A 22,706-nucleotide genomic window follows, 5' to 3' on the forward strand; every position below is an offset into this window, starting at 1 on the left:
TAAGAGTGCCACAGGAATAGACAGAATATTAAGCCAATGAATATAGAGAGTTCAGGTATTACTCCCATCCTATTAAGAACACTACGAGGCTAAGGGATAATTGGATTTAGTAACTGTTTCTGAAAGATTCAAAATTTGTAATAGATAAATATATAAATACATCTAAAAAAATTGTTCAGTGACACAAGAAATTCTGCAGTTGCTGGAATCTGGGGCAATGCACAAAAAGTGCTGGAGGAACTCAGCAGGTCAGGCAATATCTATGGAGGGAAATAACCAGTTGATGTTTCTGGCTGAGACCCTTCATCAGGACTGGAATGGAAGAGGGCAGAAGCCAGAATAAAAAGGTAGGGGGTGGGGGAGGAGGAGCACACGCAGGCAGGTGATAGGTGAGCTCAGGTGATAGGCAATTCCAGGTGAGAGGGGGAAGGTAGGTAGGTGGGGGGGGGTGGTGATGTAATAAGCTGAGAGGTGATAGGTAGAAGAGGCAAAGGGCTGAAGAAGAAGGAATCTGGTAGGAGAGTGCAGTGGACCATGGAATAAAGGATGGGGGAGGGGAGGAGAGGAGATGGGCCGGTCATTAAGGTGGGGGAAGGGAGCCACAGGAATGGGAATACAAAGGAGTGGTGGGGGGGGGGGGAAAGAAAAAGGAGTGGGGTTACCAGAAGTTGGAGAAATTGATGTTGAGGCCATCAGATTGGAGATTCCCAAGGTGGAATATGAGGTGTTGTTCCTTGTTTACTTGGTCTTGCGCAGGTGGTGAAGGTTGGTTCAAGAGCCAAGTGGTTGAAGGGAAGTAGCTGTTGTTGAACATGGTGGTGTGGGACTTCAGGCTTGTGTACCTCCTGCCCGATGGTAGCTGCAAGAAGATGGCATAAACCAGATGGTGGGAATCTTTGATGAGAAATGTTGCCTTCTTGAGGCAGCACCTCATGTAGGTACTTCTGATGGTGAGGAGGGAACGTGCCAGTGATGTTTTGGGCTGAGTCCACTATTCTCTGAAGCTCCTTATGTTCCTGCGTTCCTGCGATCACCATCACCAGGATCCATGTTATTGAAAAAAATGTCCGTAAGATCTCTTATAAGAAAAATAGAAAAAAAACATTTAGCCCATGGCCTATCCCTCAGATCTGTCTCCTGGTGACATTTGCTAGGTTACAACTTTCTCAGCAATATTCTACACATTCCTGTCACGGATGAAATACTGTCTGGTTCCCTGTGACCAATGAAGTGACCCCAGGTCTATAACAACAGTGAGATACCTTTGATGTTAAAAGTGAACATTACAGTCAACTGAGTTATACCCAGAAGGAGGGAATGTCAAAAGGCAAATCAGCACGATATATTTCCAATCCAGTTTCTGGCAGCCGGACTGAAAGTACCTTTATCACAAACCCAGAGCAGGCAACACTCTCCATTGTCATTATGGAAAATTGATTTCCACAAAATAGATCCAATAATGTATCAAAAATAAATCAGGTGGGTGGTATATACATTATGGTTAAAAAAAAACAGCTATTTTACCAGAGTAGTAATCGAGGGGTGTGAATTCAAATCCCATCACAGCGATGGAATTAAAAGTTGAGCAGTTAAGCAAATCTGGAATGAAAATCTAGTATCAATAATCTGATTGTGAAATGAAGGAGTCATCGTCAAAGCCCACCTGATTCACTAACATTCTTTCAGGAGGGAAACATTCTGTCCTTGTCTGATCCATCCAGTATCTGAGTCCGGACTCAAGTAATGTAGATAACGCCTATTGCCCTCTGAAGTGGCTATTCACTTTAATGGCAATTAGGAGTGTGCTGTACATAGAACATAGAACAATACAACAAAGGAACAGGCCCTTCTGCCCACAATGTCTGCGCCGAACACGATGCCAAATTAAACCAAATCTCTTCTGCCTGCAGATGACCCAAATCCCTCCTTTCCCTACATATTCATGTGTCTACCTAAAAGCCTCAAACACCATTATCATATCTGCTTTCACCACTGCCTGTGGCAGTCCATTCCAGGCACCTACCACTCTGTGGAAAAAAAACTCACCCCACACATATCCTTTAAACTTTCCCCCTCTCATCTTAAATACATGTCCTCTAATATTTGAAAATGCTGGCCTTCCTAGAATATGTGATGAATAAGTGGAAGCAAGCAATCCTCCATCCCAATGGACTGCCTAGAAAAAAGATAAATAAAATACACTTTAAATTATTTACAGGCCTGACCTAAAAGAATTTCCACCCCTCAAGAAAAGACATTCTATCAAAACCTAACATAATTTTCCACTCATACATAAATGGACACCACACTTTCTCCCTTTTTCATTCTCTCTCACATGCAAAGCTTCTCTGGCTTATGCAAAGGATTGTTCACATCTGGCATGGTATATGCACTTGGGTGCAAACGCTCCCTTCTAAACAAAGCCAGTGTCTGCCTTGATTAAACACTTCTATCAGGCCCCAAAGAGTGAATATTTTTTTTTTAATGGCAAATGCTGGAAATATGGAATGAAAACAGAAAATGCTGGAAACACTCAGCAGGTCACGTAGCATCTGTAGAAAGAGAAGAAAAGTTAACAGTTCAGGTCAAAGATCCTTTGTCAGAACTGACAAAGGGTCTCAGACCTGAAACATTAAGGGGCTTGACCTGAAATGTCAACTGTCCATTTCCCTTCATAGGTGCTGCTGAGTTCCTCCAGTGCTTGAGAAACAAAGGACTGTAGATGCTGGAATCTAGATGAAAAACACGATGATGCTGGAGGAACTTAGCAGGCCAGGCAGAATCTGTGGAGAATGTGGAGAATCTGAAGAAGTCCTGAAGAAGGGTCCTGACCCGAAATGTTGACTGCCTGCTTTTCTCCACAGATGCTGCCTGGCGTGCTGAGGTCTTCCAGCATCATTGTGTTTTTCCTCCAGTGCTTTGTGTGTTGCTCCTAAAATATTAATATTTCTGTTTCTACAGATGTTGCCTGACCTGATGAGTGCTTCTTCTCCTTGGGGTTTCCATTCTCCAAGTGCTGAGTTTCCCCTCATCAAATATCTGAAATGCCTGAATGCTTTTACGGGGGGGGGTACTATTATTTAAAGGCAGTGTTATTGTAAACCTGTCATATTAAACACGGCATTGCCAACCAAACAGAATCCTTAGAGTTAACAACAAATGGCTTAATGCTACTCTTTTCAGATAAACTGCATCAAAGATGCTCATTAAAGAGTCAGTGCAGACACTCCAGAAGCATTGACGAAGAGTCGGAGCAGGGGGGAGTTTCACTGCTGCAGATAGGATAAGCCTCAGATTAAAGCAATGTTCGTAAGGATAAAAAAAAATGTGCATATTAACCCACTGATCCCATAATATTACTGTCAAACATATAGGGTCAGGTCTAAGGCTACTCTAACATGCCTCCTGCCCTTTCATTCACAAATGCTCAAAATCACTTGGGGTCCAGCCAAAAATAAAGTATTAAAAATTTATGTGATTAAAAACATGCCTTGAAAGTAAAAAGTTAAAAGACTAAAGCTCATACATACATACAGTTAAAAGGCATTTAAATTAGCAGTCAAATTCTGCCTTTCATGTCAATGGGATAATGGTACATGCATCATTTAAACCTGGTGCAAGTTCAGCAGGTGGATTCCCCAGCCTGAGAGCTGGCATCTACAGAAGTTTCCACTGTTCTTTGGACAGTATCCAGCTGATAGGCCATAAGAGGCCGCCACTATCACCAGCGTAAAGCCAGCTGGGAAATGCAGACAAGTCCTGGTACAAATGTGACTGTCTCCAGCTCTGCGCAAAATGGGAATCTGATGATAATGTTAAGACCAGTTCAAATGCCAACTTGGCACATTCCATTAGCGTAAATGAAGACTATCGCAGGGAGCTGCCTGAAAGAAGATAGCCCTCATTTTTTGCTTGAACATGTCCTGGAGTTTATGTGGATGAAGTCCTTCCATGCGGTTTGAAAATTCTTACTTGCAAGTACTGGGCAAAGGGCCCATCTGCCCATTTCACTTTTGATTTGTTCTCAATTATCCAAAGCTCTTCCAATGATTTAAGTCAATAGTCACTGCTGGAACCGTAGTTTCATTACTGTCAATAAAGCCTTAAATTTATGTGATAAACTCAGCTGTAATACAAAGCAGCGCAGAGAGCTAATGCAACAGCTGGCAAAGAGTGATAGATCTGTTTATAATTCCATTGTATTAATCAACAACCACAATGCTATTTAAATTTTCAGCACAATAAGATAAATTAAAAATTGTGGGACAGGTCCCTGTACTAACAGAAAATAAGCCATTTTGCTCAGGTCCCAATGCACACATGGGTGCATGTCTTGGCTGAGAAACAGGAAAGACTTGCAGTTACCCAGTGTTAGCTCAGAGGTGCAGCAGTAGAGTTGTTACCTCATAACTCCAATGACTGGGTTCAGTCCTGATCGCCAGCTATCAGTGTACAGTTCGCACGTTCTTCCTTTGGCTATGTGGATTTCTTCTGGTTTCTCCCACATCGCAAAGACATACATTCAGAAAGTCAGGAGGCATGGGATCTAGGGAAACTTGGCTGTGTGGATTCAGAATTAGCTCTCCCATTGTAGACAGAGGGTAGTTGTAGATGGAGTGTATTCGGACTGGAGGTCAGTGACCAGTGGTGTTCTGCAGGGATCTGTTCTGGAACCCCTGCTCTTTGTGACTTTTATAAATGACTTGGATGAGGATGTGGAAGGGTGGGTTAGTAAGCTTGCAGATGACACAAAGGTTGGTGGTGTTGTGGATAGTGTAGAAGGTTGCTGTAGATTACAACAGGACATTGATAGGATGCAGAACTGGGCTGAGAAGTGGCAGGTGGAGTTCAACCCAGAAAAGTGTGAAGTGATACACTTTGGAAGATTGAACTTGAAGGCAGAATACAAGGTTAATGGCAGGACTCTTAGCAGTGTGGAGGAACAGAGAGATCTTAAGATCCCTCAAGGTTGCTGCACAGGTTGATAGGGTTGTTAAGAAGGTGTATGGTGTGTTGGCCTCCATTAGTCGGGGTGTTGAGTTCAAGAGCCGTGAGATAATGTCACAGCTGTATAAAACTCTGGTTAGACCACACTTGGAGTATTGTGTTCAGTTCTGGTCACCTCATTATAGGAAGGATGTGGAAGGTTTAGAGAGGGTGCAGAGGAGATTTCCCAGGACGAAAATGGCTAACACAAGGGGGCATAATTTTAAGGTGATTGGAGGAAGGTATAAGGGGGATGTCAGGGGTAAGTTTTTTACACAGAGAGTGGTGGATGTGTGGAACACACTGCCGGCAGAGGTGGTGGAGGCAGATACATTAGGGACATTTAAGAGACTCAGATAGGCACATGAATGATAGAAAAATGGAGGACTATCTGGGAGGGAAGGGTTAGATAGATCTTCGATTTAAGGATAAATGTTGGCCATAGCATCTGTAGATAACTTTACTGCTTATCATGAGAATTTTTTACAGCCAATTTAAGAATAGACAGGGCCTTCATTTAATATGTGATTTGAAAGGTGGCTCTTCTGAAGGTGCAACCCTCCCTCAGTAGTGCACTGATGCATCAGTCTGGAATTTTGTACCTAAGTCCCTGGAGTAGGACTTCAACTCAAAAGCATGTGTGCTATCAACTAAGCCATGACTGGCACTCATTCATCATCTCTTGTCATTCCTATACAATTCCAATTACACTGAAAATACCACATGTACCTATGCAATTTTGCAATTAATAAATACAGCTTTAAAAACTACTTTGTGATATTATGAAGACACACTAGCATACGTGAGATTCATGGTGCATGTCACCAGATGGACTACTGGTATGGTGTGTTGCTAATTCCTATATTAATTTGCATGCTGTAACATTCAGTGGCATTTTTAGAGTCCCACTGAAATCATAAGGATTTCCTTAATGTGCTGAGATGGAGGGCTCAGATACACTTAGTAGCTACTCCCTCAGCATATGACACATCTAGCCATTCATTTGAATGGATTCATCAACTTGCAAGGATAAAGTTAGTGAAGTGGGGTTTTATTGCTTTTGTTAATGTCAATGCTTTCATTAACTTACATAAGTTGAATGCCATTTAGTTTTTTTTACATTTTTCATTAACAATTTTTAAAAAACGAATTAAAAGTTTTTCAGCTGTTTCAATATATCTCTGATCTTCAGAGAGACTTGAAAATAATGTCAAAGGTCTCCCGACAGCACAAGTACCAGCTGGCCAACCTGGGTGGTCCATGGGTGAGGCTTTAGTTCATGCTACCTGAGCCTTGGTCACCACTCATGGACCATCAGTGAGCTGTGCAGCAGTGAGGCTGACAGGACATTGGGAGCCACAAAAGGTAATTTCGACCACAGTCATCCTGCCAGAGATGAACAGGAGGCTTGAGCTGGGTCCAGCTTGGTCCTCCCATTCCTGGATAGGCTGGGTTTGTTTTCCCTGGAGCAAAGTAGGCTGTGGGCTGATCTAATGGAGGTTTGCAAAATTTGGAGAGACATAGACAGTAAGAATCTTTTTCTCCATGGTGGGCATGTCTAAAACAAGTGGACATTCATTTAAGGTGAGGGTGAAGATTTAAAGGGAACTGAAGGGTAAGAATTTTACAAAGAGAGTTGTTGATATCTGGAATGCGCTACCAGAGGAGGTGGTGGAGACAAATGCAGTCACAATATTTAGAAGCATTTAGTTGGTTATAAAATATCTCATTACAAGCAGTAAAGATATCTACAGATGCTATGGCGAACATTTATCCTTCAATTAACATCATTAATTTCTAGTTGTTATAACATTCCTGCTTATGACAATAGCAAAGGCACAGAAGGCTATGGACCTAATGCAAGGAAATAGATAGCAAACAATCAGCGTGTACGTGGTGCACTGAAGGGTCCATTTCCATGCTGTACAACTCTAATACCTGAGATAACTCCAAGCCCCTGGTCTTATCCCAATTCCTTAATACCTTTCAGATTGATTGATGTTTGTTGAGAAGATTTCAAGTTGCTAGGTGGGTCTGCTTCAACTGCCACTTATACTTGAAGATAATTGGAGAGCATTCAGTGATGGTTATGCCAAAACTGAGACCCTGGGCCCAGAATTTTGTTCTTCACAACAGCAGAAAATCTGTACTTTGCTAATAACCTTGTCAGGAAGTTGCAGCTTTGATATCTGAGAATGTAATTTTGTCAGTGACTCACTAAAAAAAAGAAACCAAGCATTTGTCACTTTCAGAACACAAGTCTGAATGAGTTGTTCTCCCAAGTCTCAGATCAATATGCAGAAGTGCTAGTACTTACATTATGTTATTTAACAGTAATGCTGTACAGTTTTGGTCATCATTTTCTAAGGGTGGGCCATTGGCATTAGAATTGGATATGGTTTATTATTGTCACATGTACTGAGATACAGTGAAAAACAGCTTTGTAAGCCATCCATACAGATCATTTCAAAACATAAGTACATCGAGATAATACAAGGGAAAAGCGTTAACAGAATGCAAAATATAGTGTTACAGAGTTACAGTTACAGAGAAGGTGCCGTGCAGGTACACAATAAGGTGCAAGGGCCACAACAAGGTAGATTGTGAGGTCTTTAGTGTTCAAGAGGTCCGTTCAGCAGTCTTATGACAACAGGATAGAAGCTGTTTTTTGAGTCTGGTGTGGCATGTTTTCAAGCTTTTGTATCCTCTGCCCAATGGAAGGGGCAGGGGGGAAGAAGAGAGAATGTCTGGAACGGGAGGGATCTTTGATTATGCTGGCTGCTTTTCCAAGGCAGCGGGAAGTGTAGACAGATTCCATGGAGGGGAGGCTGGTTTTTGTGACAGGTTGAGCTGTGTCCACAACTCTCTGCTTTCTTGCAGTCTTGGGCAGAGCAGTTGCCATACCAAGCCATGATGTATCCAGATAGGATGTATTCTGTGGTGCATCTATAAAAATTGGTGAAGGTCAGTGGGGACATGCTGAATTTCCTTAACCTTCTCGCATCCATGCCAGCTACTGATGCTTATTGGATAACGAAGGGCATCAACCTTGTGATTTGCTAACATATCGTGATATAGGCAGGTTTCCTCACTTCCATTACGTACTCCAGAAGGTATTTTGTTTATTTATTTAGCAGATATGGGTACCACTGGCAAGGCAATTTATTGCCCATCCCTAATCACTCTTGGACTGAATTGCTTTCTCAGCCTTTCTGGAAGACCGCATGATAGGATGATCCAGAAGGTTAGATCCCGTGGGAGCCCGTGCGAGCTAGCTAGTTGGATACAAAATCGGTTCAACAGTAGGAGACAGAGGGTGGTAGTAGAGGGTTGTCACTCAGACTGAAGGCCCATGTCCAGCAGTGTGCCACAGGGATTGGTGCTGGGTCCACTGTTTGCTATTTATATTAATGATTTGGATGAGAATGTAGCTGGCATGGTTAGTAAGTTTGTGGATGACACCAAAGTTGGTGGTTTAGTGGACAGTGAAGAAGGTTGTCTAAGATTACAATGGGATCTTGATCAACTGGGCCAGTGGGCTGAGGAAAGGCAAGTGGAGTTTAATTCAGATAAATGTGAGGTGTTGCATTTTGGTAAGACAAACCAAGGCAGGTCTAACACAGTAAATGACAAGGCCCTGGCGAATGTTGTAGAACAGAGAGACCAAGGGGTGCAGGTACCTAGTCCCTCGAAACTGGTGACACAGGTAGACAGGGTGGTGAAGAAGGCATTTGGCACAGATGCCTTTATTGGTCAAGATATTGAGTACAGGAGTTGGGACCTCATGTTACAGGTGTACAAGACATTGGTAAGTCTACGTTTCAAGTATTGTGTACAGTCCTGGCCTCCCTGCTACAGAAAGGATGTCATTAAACTGGAAAGGGTGCAAAACAGAATTACGAGGATGTTACCAGGGCTGGAGGGTTTGAGTTATAAGGAGAGGCTGAATAGGTTCAGACTTTTTTCCCTGGAGATTTGAAACTGAGGGGTGACCTTATAGAGGTTTATAAAATCATGAGGGCATAGATAAGCTGAATAGCCACAGTCTCTTCCCCGGAGTAAGGGAGTCCAAAACTAGAGGGCATAGGCTTAAAGTGAGAGGGGAAAGATTTAAAAGGAACCTGAGGGGCAACTTTGTCAAACAGAGGAACAAACTGCCAGAGGAGGTGATAGAGGCAGGTATAATAACGACATTTAAAAGACATTTGGACAAGTATATGGATAGGAAAGATTTAGAGGGATATGGGTTAAATGAAGGCAGATTGGACTAGCTCAGTCAGGCAACTTGGTCGGTTTAGACAAGTGGGGCCAAAGGGTCTGTTTCCATGTTGTATAACTATAACTCTATGACAATTAAAAGCCAGCCACTTCACCATGTGTGTGAAGTCACCTATAGGCCAGATCTTGTAATGATGGTACATTTCCTTCCTGTAAAGAACCAGTTGGGTTTTCACAACAATTAGTGATGGAACGGTCATCATAACTGATATTTTTATTTTCCAGATTTACTTACAATCATGGTGGGGTTTAACTTCATGTCTCTGGATCGGTGGTCCAGGCCTTTATTCAAATAACCTAACCATTATATTGCTGTAACTAGTAATATGCATTGTACCCATTATATCAGCAGAAATTTTTTGCTTAATGAGAAATACTGTTCCTTATGCAGGAGACTGCAGTTGTGTCCAAAAAAGCTGGCAGACCATTTTATATCTCATTCAATTCCTACTCCCATTGACCTCATTCATTTGCTCCTCTTGGTTCCATAGGGAAGGCTTTTTGCTTAATTCAAGAGCATTTTGGATGGCAGCCATGGTGTAGCCACTGAGGAATCTTGAGCCAGCCTGGTCCAAAGCTTCACCACCTCACGAGGGAGCCCATTTATCAAATGGTCCTTTAAAAGTTGTGGAGGAAATGTAGTTGGCCTAGATAAATTTGCTTATATCAGGGGTTCCAATTTATATATTCTGGGTCAAGATGGATACTGAGCAGATAATGGATGAATGCATTCTAAAAATTAAGTCATGTGCTGTTTGCTGCATGTTCATACGTTACAAGTGATTTTATTCAGTGAGCTGAGGTGACCTTCAGTCTATAGACAAGTGAAAAAGAACCACATGAATGGAAGTTATGAAATGCATTTTAACCACGAGAGGGAAATAACTAATTTAATAAAATACAGTGTAGCAGTTTTTTTCAGCATCTGGGCAAATTAACACTTGACATTTGGTATTACTTGAGCTTTAAAACGTCTGTACACCATAGTTTGTATGTGCAGAAATGTTATGCGCTCACAATGTTTTTCCCTCATATTGCAGCGTACAGCTGTCTGTTAGGAAAGCAGAGCCCATAGATTGTGGTGATCTTTGTTCACGTTATGACAGATATCTCTTCCTATTTGCCACCTACCAGAAAATGCAGAGGGGATGGAGGGGGTCAGCAGAGACCTTGTCCATTATGTCATTTCTGCTGCCTTTTAGGTCTTTTTGCCATCCTATTGTTTCCATCCCTCTCATGAATGCTAAGGAATCAGACCAGAGTGAAGTGTACAAGCATGTCAGCGACAAAGAGGGGTTAAATTATCTTACAGCCTCTGCCCAGACTCCTCTTAACAGCTAACAATAATAAAAAATCCCAAAAAGAAGACTACATTGCAATGCAAGGTTCTCCTAAAGCTGTTTTCTCAGAGCCAGACATAAGAATTTTATATCCAGTGAAGAACATAGTTAACATGACTTAAAAATATAAATTTGGCTTTATAAAGTAATGACAACTGCTGGGATGATAGTATTGTGATTTTTTTCTAATGGGCAAAAAAATTAGCACTATTTCTTTGGCATGACATGAATTTAATTAGAGTTTATGTGGCATATTACCTGCTTCTTGCTTATATTCATTTGCGTGTTCTTGTTTGACCAATAAAATAGAAATTGTGTTCTTCATGATACTAAATATTAGCCCAAAATATTGTTAAGTTTTTAAAATAAATTTTCAGAGGCATTCATAAACATTTAAGCCCTCAAACAGCTTTGACAGTTGGTTCGGCTTGGGATATGGCTTAACCAACCATCGAAGCCTTTCGTTGCAGTTAACTATGAATGAGGTCTTGCACTGCTCAACGTCAGAACCAGCTTCTTTGAGCAAGATCGCAGTAGGGAATATTAGAGCATAAGAGCTGGTTTAATGTTTGTTGAGCAGTGACTATGTGTTGCCATCCACCTACATTAGGGGTAATTTGCACTAGCAACTTAACCTACCAACTGGCACATCTATGGGATGTGGGGGAAATCCACGTGGTCACGGAGAGATCATGCAAACTCCACACAGATAACACCAGAGGTCAGGATTAAACCTGAGTCGCTGGACCTGTAAGGCAGCAACACCATCTGCTGTGTCATGATGCCACTCAATTTTGCTCCACATTGTTCAAAATATTGTTGAGGGAGAGTTGTTTCGTGTGGAACATTATATCCTGTTATAGACCAATATATCAGCAGTTGCATTGTATCAGAAGCATATCAAGAGTAACCCTGTATCAGCAGCTGCAACATAAAAGAACAAATGCCAATGCAGGAATATGCCATGTTGCAAAGAATACTACCATGGGAAATACGTCAGATCATGAGACCATCATATCAGAATTGTTGACTTGGATATTAGAAAATAATTTAATTTTACAGAAATTCCAATTAAATATAATTGAAGACAAAATTATATAAAGTGAATGGTATTATTGCACAACTGATTAATTTTGGTCTAAAATCTAGGATAAGATGCTGTCCTTTAGGTCACAGGTGGTCAAGTTAATTGTAATTCATTAGCATTTAAATGTATTTCATTAAAACAGATTTTGTCATTATGGAAAACACTTATGATTCTTTTGCCCTACTTTTTTTCCTCAAGTCCTTGTGAATGATTCAGCCACTAAAACAATGACAGCCCTGAAGTTGAATGTGACAGTTAAAGCCAGTATCTGCATGGAACAAAAGGGCAACCAGGATGGCCTCCAGTGCTCTGGAAGAGGACAGTGTATCACCAAACCTTCTGAGGTAAGCTGGAATTCTTTGTGCAATGTTAAATCTCTACAATCAGAATGCTGCAGTACCCTGAGTGCAAAGGCAGACTGGATCATGTCCAGACCATAATAAAGCCTGGTGTTGGTCCTATTCATACATTCTTCATTTTGGCTCACTCTTTTTCTCTCCCCACCCTACATTCTCCATGGTTTGCATTCTATGTTCTCTCCTTACAATAGCCAATTAATTATTATCAATTCCTTATTTGTCTCTTTACTTACCATCCTCTTCAATCTCATGAGTACATGCAGGAATTTAAATTTGATCACTCTTCTTAAGATTACTGAGAGGTGGGTTGGAGGGAGCCATACCCTTGCTACGACATGCCCTGTCCTCCATTCATACTCCTCCCTCACATTAATTCACTCACACCATCACAACCTCCCAATTTTTCTCCAGTTCATACTCTTATTCTTTCTCTCATGTTCCATTTGACATCATTCCATTCAACTTTCCCTACACATTACTTGAATTACACTTACTTACCTTTTTATGTCAAATGTAAATGTATCTGTTTCGATATAGCAGCAAACCAACAAAATTGTATTAACATAAATTCAATTATTCTGACTATGAGATTGGTTCAGAGTGCTGTTAAGTTACAATTTTAGAAAGATTATTTGAAGTATTTTGAAAAGCATTGAAACTAACAGTGGATATTTATTCCAGCTCTGATTTACTGTGTGTTATTCAATCCAGTTGTAGGCATTGTAAATGCAAAATAAGTGGCAGCCTAGTGGTTTACTTTTGCTCTCATTGAAAAATGAAAGAAATGGCTAACTAAAAAATGCCAGCATTGAAATAATCCAGTTTACCCACCAATTCTTGCCTGGTCAATTGGATCTAGATGTCTCATTCAGAAACCTATAAGGTACTACATCTTGATGTGATCACTGTGAGAGGGGCAATGCAAACTAAAAGTTGTAACAGTTACTTATATAATGCTAAGTTTCATTCTCAACAATATTTCACACCTGGATTTATGAGGTGACACTTATCATCCCCATGCAGAATTGCTTCATAAAATTCAGTTCATACCTGAACCATATAATCTCCTCACCAGACTCAACTGGGAACATTCACAAGGCAAGTGATTAAATGCATTCCATATACTGCTGGATATAAAAGAAGAATAACCATACTATTGTCCCACTTGATGTCACTCCAAAGAGTACAAACTAAAAAATACTTCTGGCATTAAACACAACCAATAAAAAGACCTACAAATGTTTGGAAATCAGAAATGAAATGCAAGATCCTATCCATGCAGAGTGGGATAGTCAACATTTATAAGGAGATTAAAAACAGCCCAACATTTCATCAAAAGGGTGAGCAATCTATAGAGTGGAAAAGAAGAAAAAGCGATGGAAGAGAGAGAAAAAGAGACAAAAGATTTTCCACTCATTCAGGGCAAGATAAAGTCCTCAATATTAACTCCACCCACTTCCTCCATGGGTGGGGGAAGGTCAGTGGACGGTTATGGGAGAGTTGGGAAGAGAAGATATTGGTTAAAATATAGAGACTGGACAACCTAACACCATGCAGTGGTTAAGTTACTGGTCTAGCAGCCAGAATTCTGGACTTGTAATTCAGAGGCATGGGTTCGAAACCCACCATGGAACATTCAATTAATTAAATAAGTCTGGAATTTTAAAAAGATTGGCCAGTCTCCAAAACAGTAACTACCTGGTTCTTATAAAAATCCACCTGTAGAGAACGAAGATCTTCACAGCATATCTGAGTCACAGTTGGATGACATCATTGCTCCTGTGATTTAGGTTTATGAGCAGCTGGGGTGAAGGGCTGACCTTTCCAAGGCAGCAGAGGACTTCTCCCACTTTCCCCATCTAGCCCCACCCCTCCCACCACCACCTCAGCCTCACCAGCAGAGCTTTAGTCTCCTGTTACTGTAATATTCACTCCTTACCAGCTTGAATTGCCGTAGAGACTATAGTTTTGAATATATTTAAGAAGGAGAGACATAGGTTTCGAGACACTGAAGTCATTAATGGGTATGGGGTAAGAATAGGAACATGGTTTTGAGATGGAGGGTTAGACATGGTCATATTGAGTGGTGGAACAGGCTCAAAGGGTGGAATGGCCTCTATCTGCTCTTATGTTTGTGTTTCTATGCTTCTGTCAAGCAATCAGGTCTCTCATGTGATAGATACATGGATGGGAGAGGTCTGGAGGGTGATGGACTGGGTGCAGGTAAATGGGACTAGCGAAATAAAGTTTCGGCACAGACTAGAAGGGCCGAATGATCTGTTTTCTGTTCTGTAGTGTTTTATGGTTCTATCAGATCCACTTGATAAAGTTAAGGTATGAAGTTACTGAAACAAATGTGCGGACTAAGAGGTTACAGTATGCCCAGAACCAAGTGAAAATAGCTTAGTGAATGGATCAGTTAGCGTCAGCTTTTGATCAGCAGGTCGAAGAAAATTGATTTAACCTTACAATCATTTCCAGGGGCATAATGCCCATCAGGAGACTGTCCATATGTTTGCATTAGGGCATCTGATATTCTTCTGGTGTCAGTCACCCACCTAATGAAATCACTATTCATGCAACTCATGTTTCCACTCTTTCCATCATAACATGGAGCTCATGCTGACCACAATGATTGGTAAAACTAGGAGCACATTGTACAGGTCTGCTGCTTTACTTACTATTTAACATGTTGCTATGCAGGCACTGGGAGACCTGGTAGGGCACCCTCAGAGCGGACTGCAGGCCGCTCAAACAACTTCCAAACTCCACAGAATGTAGTCTTGTTACAGGGAATGCTTTTTTTCAACACTTAGCTGGGTACTTGGGTAGAAGCTGAAAACACTAGAGGTCTGTTGAGATTCCCTTGCCTATATCAGTTTGGGAGTTTCAACCTCACGAAAGTCTTTGACTCCATCAATGGGGAGAGACTGTTGTACCCTCCCCTCAGATTCAGCTACCTACAGAAATTTGTCTCCATCTTTCACTTGCTTCATAAGGCATGCAAGCCATCATACTAACCAACATACCTGCAACAGAGCAATCTCAGTGTAGATTAGTGTCAAACAAGGCTGTGTTATCACCCCAACTCTTTCTCACCTCAATGCTGCACTCACCTCCAACCAGAGGCGACCTTGCGATACAGAACAAAGAGATGTGGCAGCAGTGTTATCATGCACTGCCAGCTGTATGGTATTGCAAACTGAGGACAGCAGATGGTGCCAGAGGAAGAGCAGCAAGGAGATCCGGAGACTGGGGGCCACAAGGCTGAACCTCAAGAGCAAGGTGTCCCAAATCCCCACTAATGTTAGAGACAGACCTCTAACAGCTGGTGAAAGGTATGTGCTTCAATCTGAGGTTCCCACCTACTTTGAGAAGACCAGTATCATATTGGTACCTAAGAAAAACAAGGTAACGTAACTTAATGACTACCGCCCAGTGGCTCTGACATCCACCATCATGAAGTGCTTCAAGAGGCTGGTCGTGGCACGCATCAACTCCAGCCTCCCGGTAAACCTCAACCCACTGCAATTTGCCTACCGTCAAAACAGGTCTACGGCGGATGCCATCTCCCTGGCCCTACACCCATCTCTGGAGCATCTGGACAGTAAAGACACCTATGTTAGACTATTGTTTATTGACTGCAGCCTGGTCTTCAATACTACAATTCCAAGCAAACTCATTACCAAACTCCGAGACCTGGGACTCCACATCTCCCTCTGCAATTAGATCCTTGACTTTCTGACCAATAGACCGCAATCAGTGGCTGTGTCCTCAGCACCCTTCTCTAGTCCCTATACACTCATGACTGCGTAGCCAGATTCTGCTCTAACTCCATCTACAAGTTTGCAAATGATACCACCATAGTGGGCCATATCTCAAATAACGATGAGTCGGAGTACAGGAAGGAGATAGAGAGCTTAGTGACATGATGTCATGACAACAACCTTTCCCTCATTGTCAGCAAAACAAAAGAGCTGGTCACTGACTTCAGGAAGGGGGTCGGTGCACATGCCCCTGTCTACATCAACGGTGCTGAGGTCGAGAAGGTTGAGAGCTTCAAGTTTCTAGGAGTGAACATCACCAATAGCCTGTCCTGGTCCAACCATGTAGAAGCCATGGCCTAGAAAGCTCACCAGTGTCTCTACTTCCTCAGGAGGGTAAAGAAATTTGGCATGTCCCGTTTGACCCTCACCAATTTTTATTGATGCACCATAGAAAGCATCCTATCTGGATACATAACGGCTTGGTATGGCAACTGCTCTACCTGAAACTGCAAGAAACTGCAGAGAGTTGTGGACACAGCTCAGCCCATCTCCCCTCATTGCCTCGATAAAGCAGCCAGCATAATCAAAGACCCCACCCACCCGGGACATTCGCTCTTCTCCCCTCTCCCATCAGGCAGAAGATACAAAAGCCTGAAAGCACGTACCACCAGGCTCAAGGACAGCTTCCATCCCACTGTTATAAGACGATAAGGTGAACTCTTGACCTCACAATCTACCTCGTTATGACCTTCCACCATATTGTCTACCTGCACTGCATTTTCTCTGTAGCTGTGACACTTTACTCTGCATTCTGTATTGTTTTACCTTGTACAACCTCAATGCACTGTGTAATGAATTGATGTGTATGAACGGTATGCAAGACAGGTTTTCCACTGTTCCACTAAACGAACTCCAATAATTATTCAAACTCTGAATTGCAAAGACGAAGTGCAAGCTCACAGCTTGCACAGTATACAATGCATCATGACACAAGGTGATCAGTCTCAGCAAGGCTTTGTCTTCCATTTGTTCTCTGAGTCCTAGACTCAGAGTTCCTCCTTTTTGAATGTAGGTCCTAGATTCTCTCTGTGATCGCAGGATCTCATGTTGTTCTTGTCTCCTCCCTCTGTTCCTTCTTTCCTCCTCCAATGAGTTAGTATCACACTGATGTTCCAGTCCAGGTTCAACCCAATTCATCAAATCCTTGTCCTGTTGCAGTTGGACTATTGGTTGGTACAGTACCACCTCCATTTTCCACTTCACTGATTGTGTAACATCCCATTTATTGATAATGAGTCAATCAGGTACAAAGGAACATGGAATTGTTTGTTCCTGAGAGTTTCCCCATCTGGGTCTCCTGATCAAGTCTCACCACTTAAATATTTCACTATCCTAACCTTGGTTTTTATGTATCTTTTATTACCAACTAGCTCTTCTGCCCACTTTTGAGGCATTGGATGCCACGAGAGATGTTTCAGGATGGACCCATTGTTTCTTATCTCACTACAACCAGACGGCCACTGTCCTGTTGTTTTTAATTTATTAGGCCTCTGTGCCCTGGTGTTCCAGCAAAGCCAGGCAACTTCCCGATGAGAATAATGAGAATGAAAGACTGTTACTTTGCAGCATCATTCCTTTTATCTCAGGAAGATCCAGTTTCAGTCTGTAGTTATATCTATCTCACAGTTTAATTGTCATGATGCCTTCCCAAAACAGTTCCTGATTTATAATAGCATGATCAATACCTGGAGATTTACTCTTTCAATTAAGCTTTTATCATTCTCCTTATATTTCCCTTCTTTTATCTCAGAGAACTTCACCATTAACCACCCTCGTATGTGCCAAGCTCCAAGTGTTAATTCTGACTGAAGGCACTGACCATTCTTCTGTTCGGTGATGGTTGTTCTTAACCCTTTGATCACAAAGAAGACCAGAAAGAAAGAGGCAATTACCACTGGAATGCATCCAGTCATCATCCAAATGTTCCTCTCCCAGCTGAGTGGAAGACGCAAGCAACTTCCACATGAGACAGAGGGGACTCCCTAATAGAGACAGAGACAGATATCGTAATGTCCTGCAAAATCATAGGCCCCAATGCAACCCAAGCAACCTTCCCCAGAATCTAGTGGTTACCTAAAAACATAATGCACCAATTATCAGGCAAGGGAGCCCAGATAACAGTAAATCATCTCTCATATGCTGCTTTCCAGGTTCACCTGCAGTGATTATAAGACAGCAATAAATGAGTCCCTATCCAATTGCTGAAATTGCTTGCTACAACTGTGCTCAATGGTCTCCAGAACACCCTGACCAGTTTTAGAGTCATGAAATTATACAACACACAAACAGGCCCTTGAGCCCAACTTATCCACGCCAACCAATGCTGTCCATGCCAAGAAGACATGAGACAGCTGGAGCCACTTCCTGCCAGGCCGTTCTTATATTGGAAATGAAAATAGAAAATGCAGGAAACACTCTGCAAATCAGGCAGCATCTCTGAAAGGAGACCTAGAGTTCACATTTCTGGTTGAAGATCCTTCATCAGAACTCGGTAAAAGAGTAAGCCAGTTGGTTTTAAGATGCAGAAGGGATTGGGAAGTGAAGAATATGACAAGGAGAATATCTTCAATAGAGTGAGGGCAGGGTTGCCATTGGGTTTAGATGTAGATGGGTCTATCCAACTGATAAGTTAATGGGACACAAGAAAGTCTGCAAGTGCTGGAAATCTGGAGCAACACACCCAAAATGCTGGAGGAACTCAGCGCATCAGGCTGCATCTATGGAGGGATATGAACAGTAGACGTTTCCGGTTGAGACCCTTCATCTGGACTGGAAAGGAAGAGGGGAGATAGCCAGTATAAAAGGGTGGAGGGAGGGGGTGGAGCGAGACCTGGTGGGTGATAGGTGGATGCAGGTGAGGGGAGTGATAGGCAGGTTTCCCCTCCCCTGCCCTCTCAATCTGCCCATCACCCACACTTTCCTCCCTCTGGTTCCCCTCCTCACCTCCTTCCCTTTACTCCATGGTCCTCTCCTATCAGATTCCATTGTCTTCAGCCCTTTGTCACTTGCACCTATTACCTCCCAGCTTCTTACATAATTCCCACTCTTCCTCCTCCCCCACCTGCCTATCACCCCCCTCTCTCCTGGATCCACCTATCACCTGCCAGCTCTCACTCCACCCCCCCCCCCCTTTTATACTGGCCATCTCCCCTCTTTCTTTCCAGTCCTGATGAAGGGTCTCGACCTGAAACACCAACCTTCCATTTCCCTCCATGGATGCTGCCTGACCTGCTGAGTTCCTCCAGCATTTTTGTAGGTTGATAGGGTAATGAGAGTAGTTAGAGAGAGAAGGAAAAAGAATGTTGTGAGCACTGAATGCAATATGCTAAACCGCAAATGAAGGACTGTTTGGATCCCAGGATGGTGGGCAGGAAAGTGCTGAGAGGGTGGGTGTTGCCTCTCCTGTGGTTGCATGGGAAAGTGCAAGCAACCCTTGTCCTTACGTTCCCCACCACCAGCCTTCGCATTCAATAGATTATCCTTCGCAATTTTTGCAGCCTTCAACTAGATACCACCACCTGACGTACCTTCCCCTCCCCTCCCCTCCCCTCCCCTCCCCTCCCCTCCCCTTTCAGCATTCTGAAGGCACCATTCCCTTTGTGACTCCCTGGTCTGCTCTTCCATCTCTACCAACTACTCTCATGGCAAAGCAGAGAATGGAATTGTTTGGAAAACTCTCTTTTTGGTTTCTTTAATACATGTAGACCTAATTGTTTATTCTCCCTATTTCCTCTGCAAGTTCTTTTCAGCTCCAATCAATGAAGATGTGTGTTTTTTTTCATTTTCCTGTACCAAAGAGATCATGCGTTCACCACATGAGCCCGCCTTTCCTTTTCACAAATCCCAAACCATTTTCTCTATTTCCCAGCGCTGTCTGTTCCACTTTCTGGCAGCTGAGACAATTGACAAGAATGATTCATCATGTCATTGATAGTGTCACAGCATGCTGATCTGATTACAAACTTGTCCTAATATGCCCTTTTATTTAGTTAATTGGGTAAGTGGGGGAAAAGAAACGACATACACAGTATTGGTCTTTTTAAGTTTGATGCAGTGTCTATGTATTACTGCATCACTTGAATCAAGAAAAGGCCCTGCTAAATCTTCTGTGATAAATCACTACAGAAACTAAAAGAAACATACTGCAATCTATTTAGTTGTGCTAGTGCTGCTATTTATAACACGTTGCTTGGAGATCTGTGCAGTCAATTTTTGCAATATTATTGCTGAGACACGCAGTTCAGAATTATGGCTCAAAACATTTGATCATCATTTTGTACTCTGTATTTGGCTACAGAAAGTAGGACAAAAGAAAGGCTTTTTTTACAATGGTGTTTGAAGCTCCATGGGAGTATTCAGGCCAGAATAAATGACTCACAAAATCCTGGTGCTGCATTATGTTGGTTGCCACAGCCAGTCTGACCTGCAGCAGCTGATGTACTTTCTGCAGCAAAGGCTTTTACAAATGGGATCTTGGGGAAAGGTCCAATGAGCGATACAATAATGGACCAGATCTTGGTGGGCCAGTCCCCATGACCTCAATCACCAGCTGCAATCTGCCCCTCAGTCACACTTACTTGAGTGGAAGCAAGGGTGTCTAACACATTTGACCTCTGTATCCTGGAGTTCAGTGATGTGGTCTCATCAACAACTGAGCCTCGGCAGCTGCTCCACTCCTGAAACATTTCTCACAGCCTTTGACAGCTGCTAAAGCTGAGGGCAGATCTCTCCTAGCTGTGAAAGTTGTTACTGAATGTGGTAATGTGGTACTCAAACAGCTAAATGTTGGTGGTTCCACTCACAACTGCTGGCAGCAGCTGTTAAACCCAGCCCAGTGCCATTCCAAGGATAACACTTGAATGTTCTCTCATTTACAATTAAAGCATCACAAGCCAACAACTGGGAACAATACGAGACTATATTGTTGTAGTGTTGCCAGGTTGTCCTGCATGCTGAGATTGTATGTATCATGCGGTGTTAACGTTTGCAATATATTTTTAAGTAAAGTTGCCAGTGTTTCCACTCGTAACCATCAGGAAGCTTGGGATCCTCAGGAAGCAAGTTAAGGTGGAAGTCCTGACCCTCCTGCCATGCGCTCACTGGTAGTTTCCTGACCTTGGACTCCTCATGGGCTGAGCACCAACTTCGTGTAGTTTCCCAGCAGTTACACTGGGAAATCTGCCCACTGAATTTGTGCCGGGTCCAAGGCTCCATTCATTTCAATGGAGATGAATGGCTGCAGGGGAGACGGGTTTCAGGTCATTTATAGTTTTTGAACTAATTGAGTTAACTAAAATTATTTTTTGTGTGTTTAAGTGTTTTTATTATTAGTTTATTTAAAAATGTTTAGTTTGTTTAAGTCTTTTAATAGTGTAGTTAATTTAGGTGCAATGGGGATTCCTTAGAAGTAAGGCTTGAAGTAAGATCTACTTTTTTAAGCTGAAGTTTGTTTCCTTTGTGTTTGTATCAAGCCTCCAGTGCTGCACCATTTCCTAATATATAATTCTTCGTCCCTGCTGCAGCTGACTTTGGCCAATAATGTAGAGCTGTTTTAAATAGCATCCACTACTCCTTATCAGTTCCTTCAATGAGGTACTTGAACACTCCTTTAGAACCAGTCCAGCCAGTTTGTTTAAAACCAAAATGTCCTTATTCTTTGTAACAGTATAACATTCCAACTGAGCAGATTTCCTATCCTGTGAACAAAATCTATTTAAATTGACACTGCAGCCAGCCCATAGTTGGGCACTGGACTAGCTGTTTGTGCTGAGCCTCATTACCAACACCACTGCGTGCACTGGATTCATGTACGGTTGCTCTAGAGATTGGAAAGTAATTGTTAACAGAAAACCTGGTTAATTCAGCTCAGAACAAGGCTTGAGATGTCATTCCACCATGATTACCCTGAAGTCTTAAGGAATTGTTGATTAATCTCCAAGTTATTAAAGTGAGCAACCCTGGAGAAACAACATAGGGACATTCAAAGCGGATTGTGTGTTTACATGTCCATTTATGTTGAACATTGTTGCTTACTGATTAATTATAAACATAAACATATTAATAAACAAATTAGAAGTGAGCCATTTAAAATTATCACACTTATCTGATTGCAACCGCAAAACTGTATTCCCATCCATGTGCTTTGCTTACTCCTTTGCTTACTGACCTACGGTATCTACCTCCAAACTGAGGAGAAGAATGGGAATTTTGATAGCCAAGGGAGTTTGTTTTCCTGCAGTTGACATAGGAAGATGGTATGTGACGATCATAGACATATTAGATAAGCCAATAATGAGAATATGAGGGAGAACCAATGGGAGGTGGGAGTCAAGTGATGAAACATGACAATCACTCCTGGAGAACAACTGTCATTTTCTCAGATCACCATGAAAGCCACTTTTCAGTTTTGATGCTGCCACTGTGATTCAGCTCCTGATAACCAAGGAATCCCATCATAAGTTCTGCGACAAGCAAGCAGATGAGACTTCTGTCCCAGAACACAAACAGACAATTTTTAGACTCTATTTATGTACCTAAAGGAAGTTGTCTGGGTGACAGCCATGTGAATTTCCTGTCACCAGCTCCACTCACAAACATGCATGTCTCGACTCAAATTTGGATGATTCTATGAGAGATAAAGAGAGCTAAATTTGCTAATTCCTAAAAGTGGGAACAATGATTGTGGTGTATGACAAACCACACCCATTATTTGCAAAAAAAAAATGCAGCATGCCAACTTTGTGTCATTTGATTATCAGAATAACAGTAATATCCAGCTTGTGATATCTGTGCAGTTGAATGGCTGGATGTATTGGCAGGGGACCAGTAT

General features: G+C 42.2%; 1 protein-coding gene across 1 annotated transcript in view; it reads left to right on the forward strand.

The window, feature by feature from the left end:
* Positions 1 to 22,706, forward strand: part of dner (delta/notch-like EGF repeat containing) — a 188,440-nt gene that overhangs the window by 109,776 nt on the left and 55,958 nt on the right. The window contains exon 5 of the mRNA XM_052018121.1: positions 11,890 to 12,035. Coding sequence (XP_051874081.1) covers positions 11,890 to 12,035 — 146 coding nt within the window. The remainder of the gene's footprint in view (positions 1 to 11,889; positions 12,036 to 22,706) is intronic.

The sequence above is a fragment of the Pristis pectinata genome, chromosome 6 (assembly GCF_009764475.1).
Source record: "Pristis pectinata isolate sPriPec2 chromosome 6, sPriPec2.1.pri, whole genome shotgun sequence".
NCBI lineage: Eukaryota > Metazoa > Chordata > Chondrichthyes > Rhinopristiformes > Pristidae > Pristis > Pristis pectinata.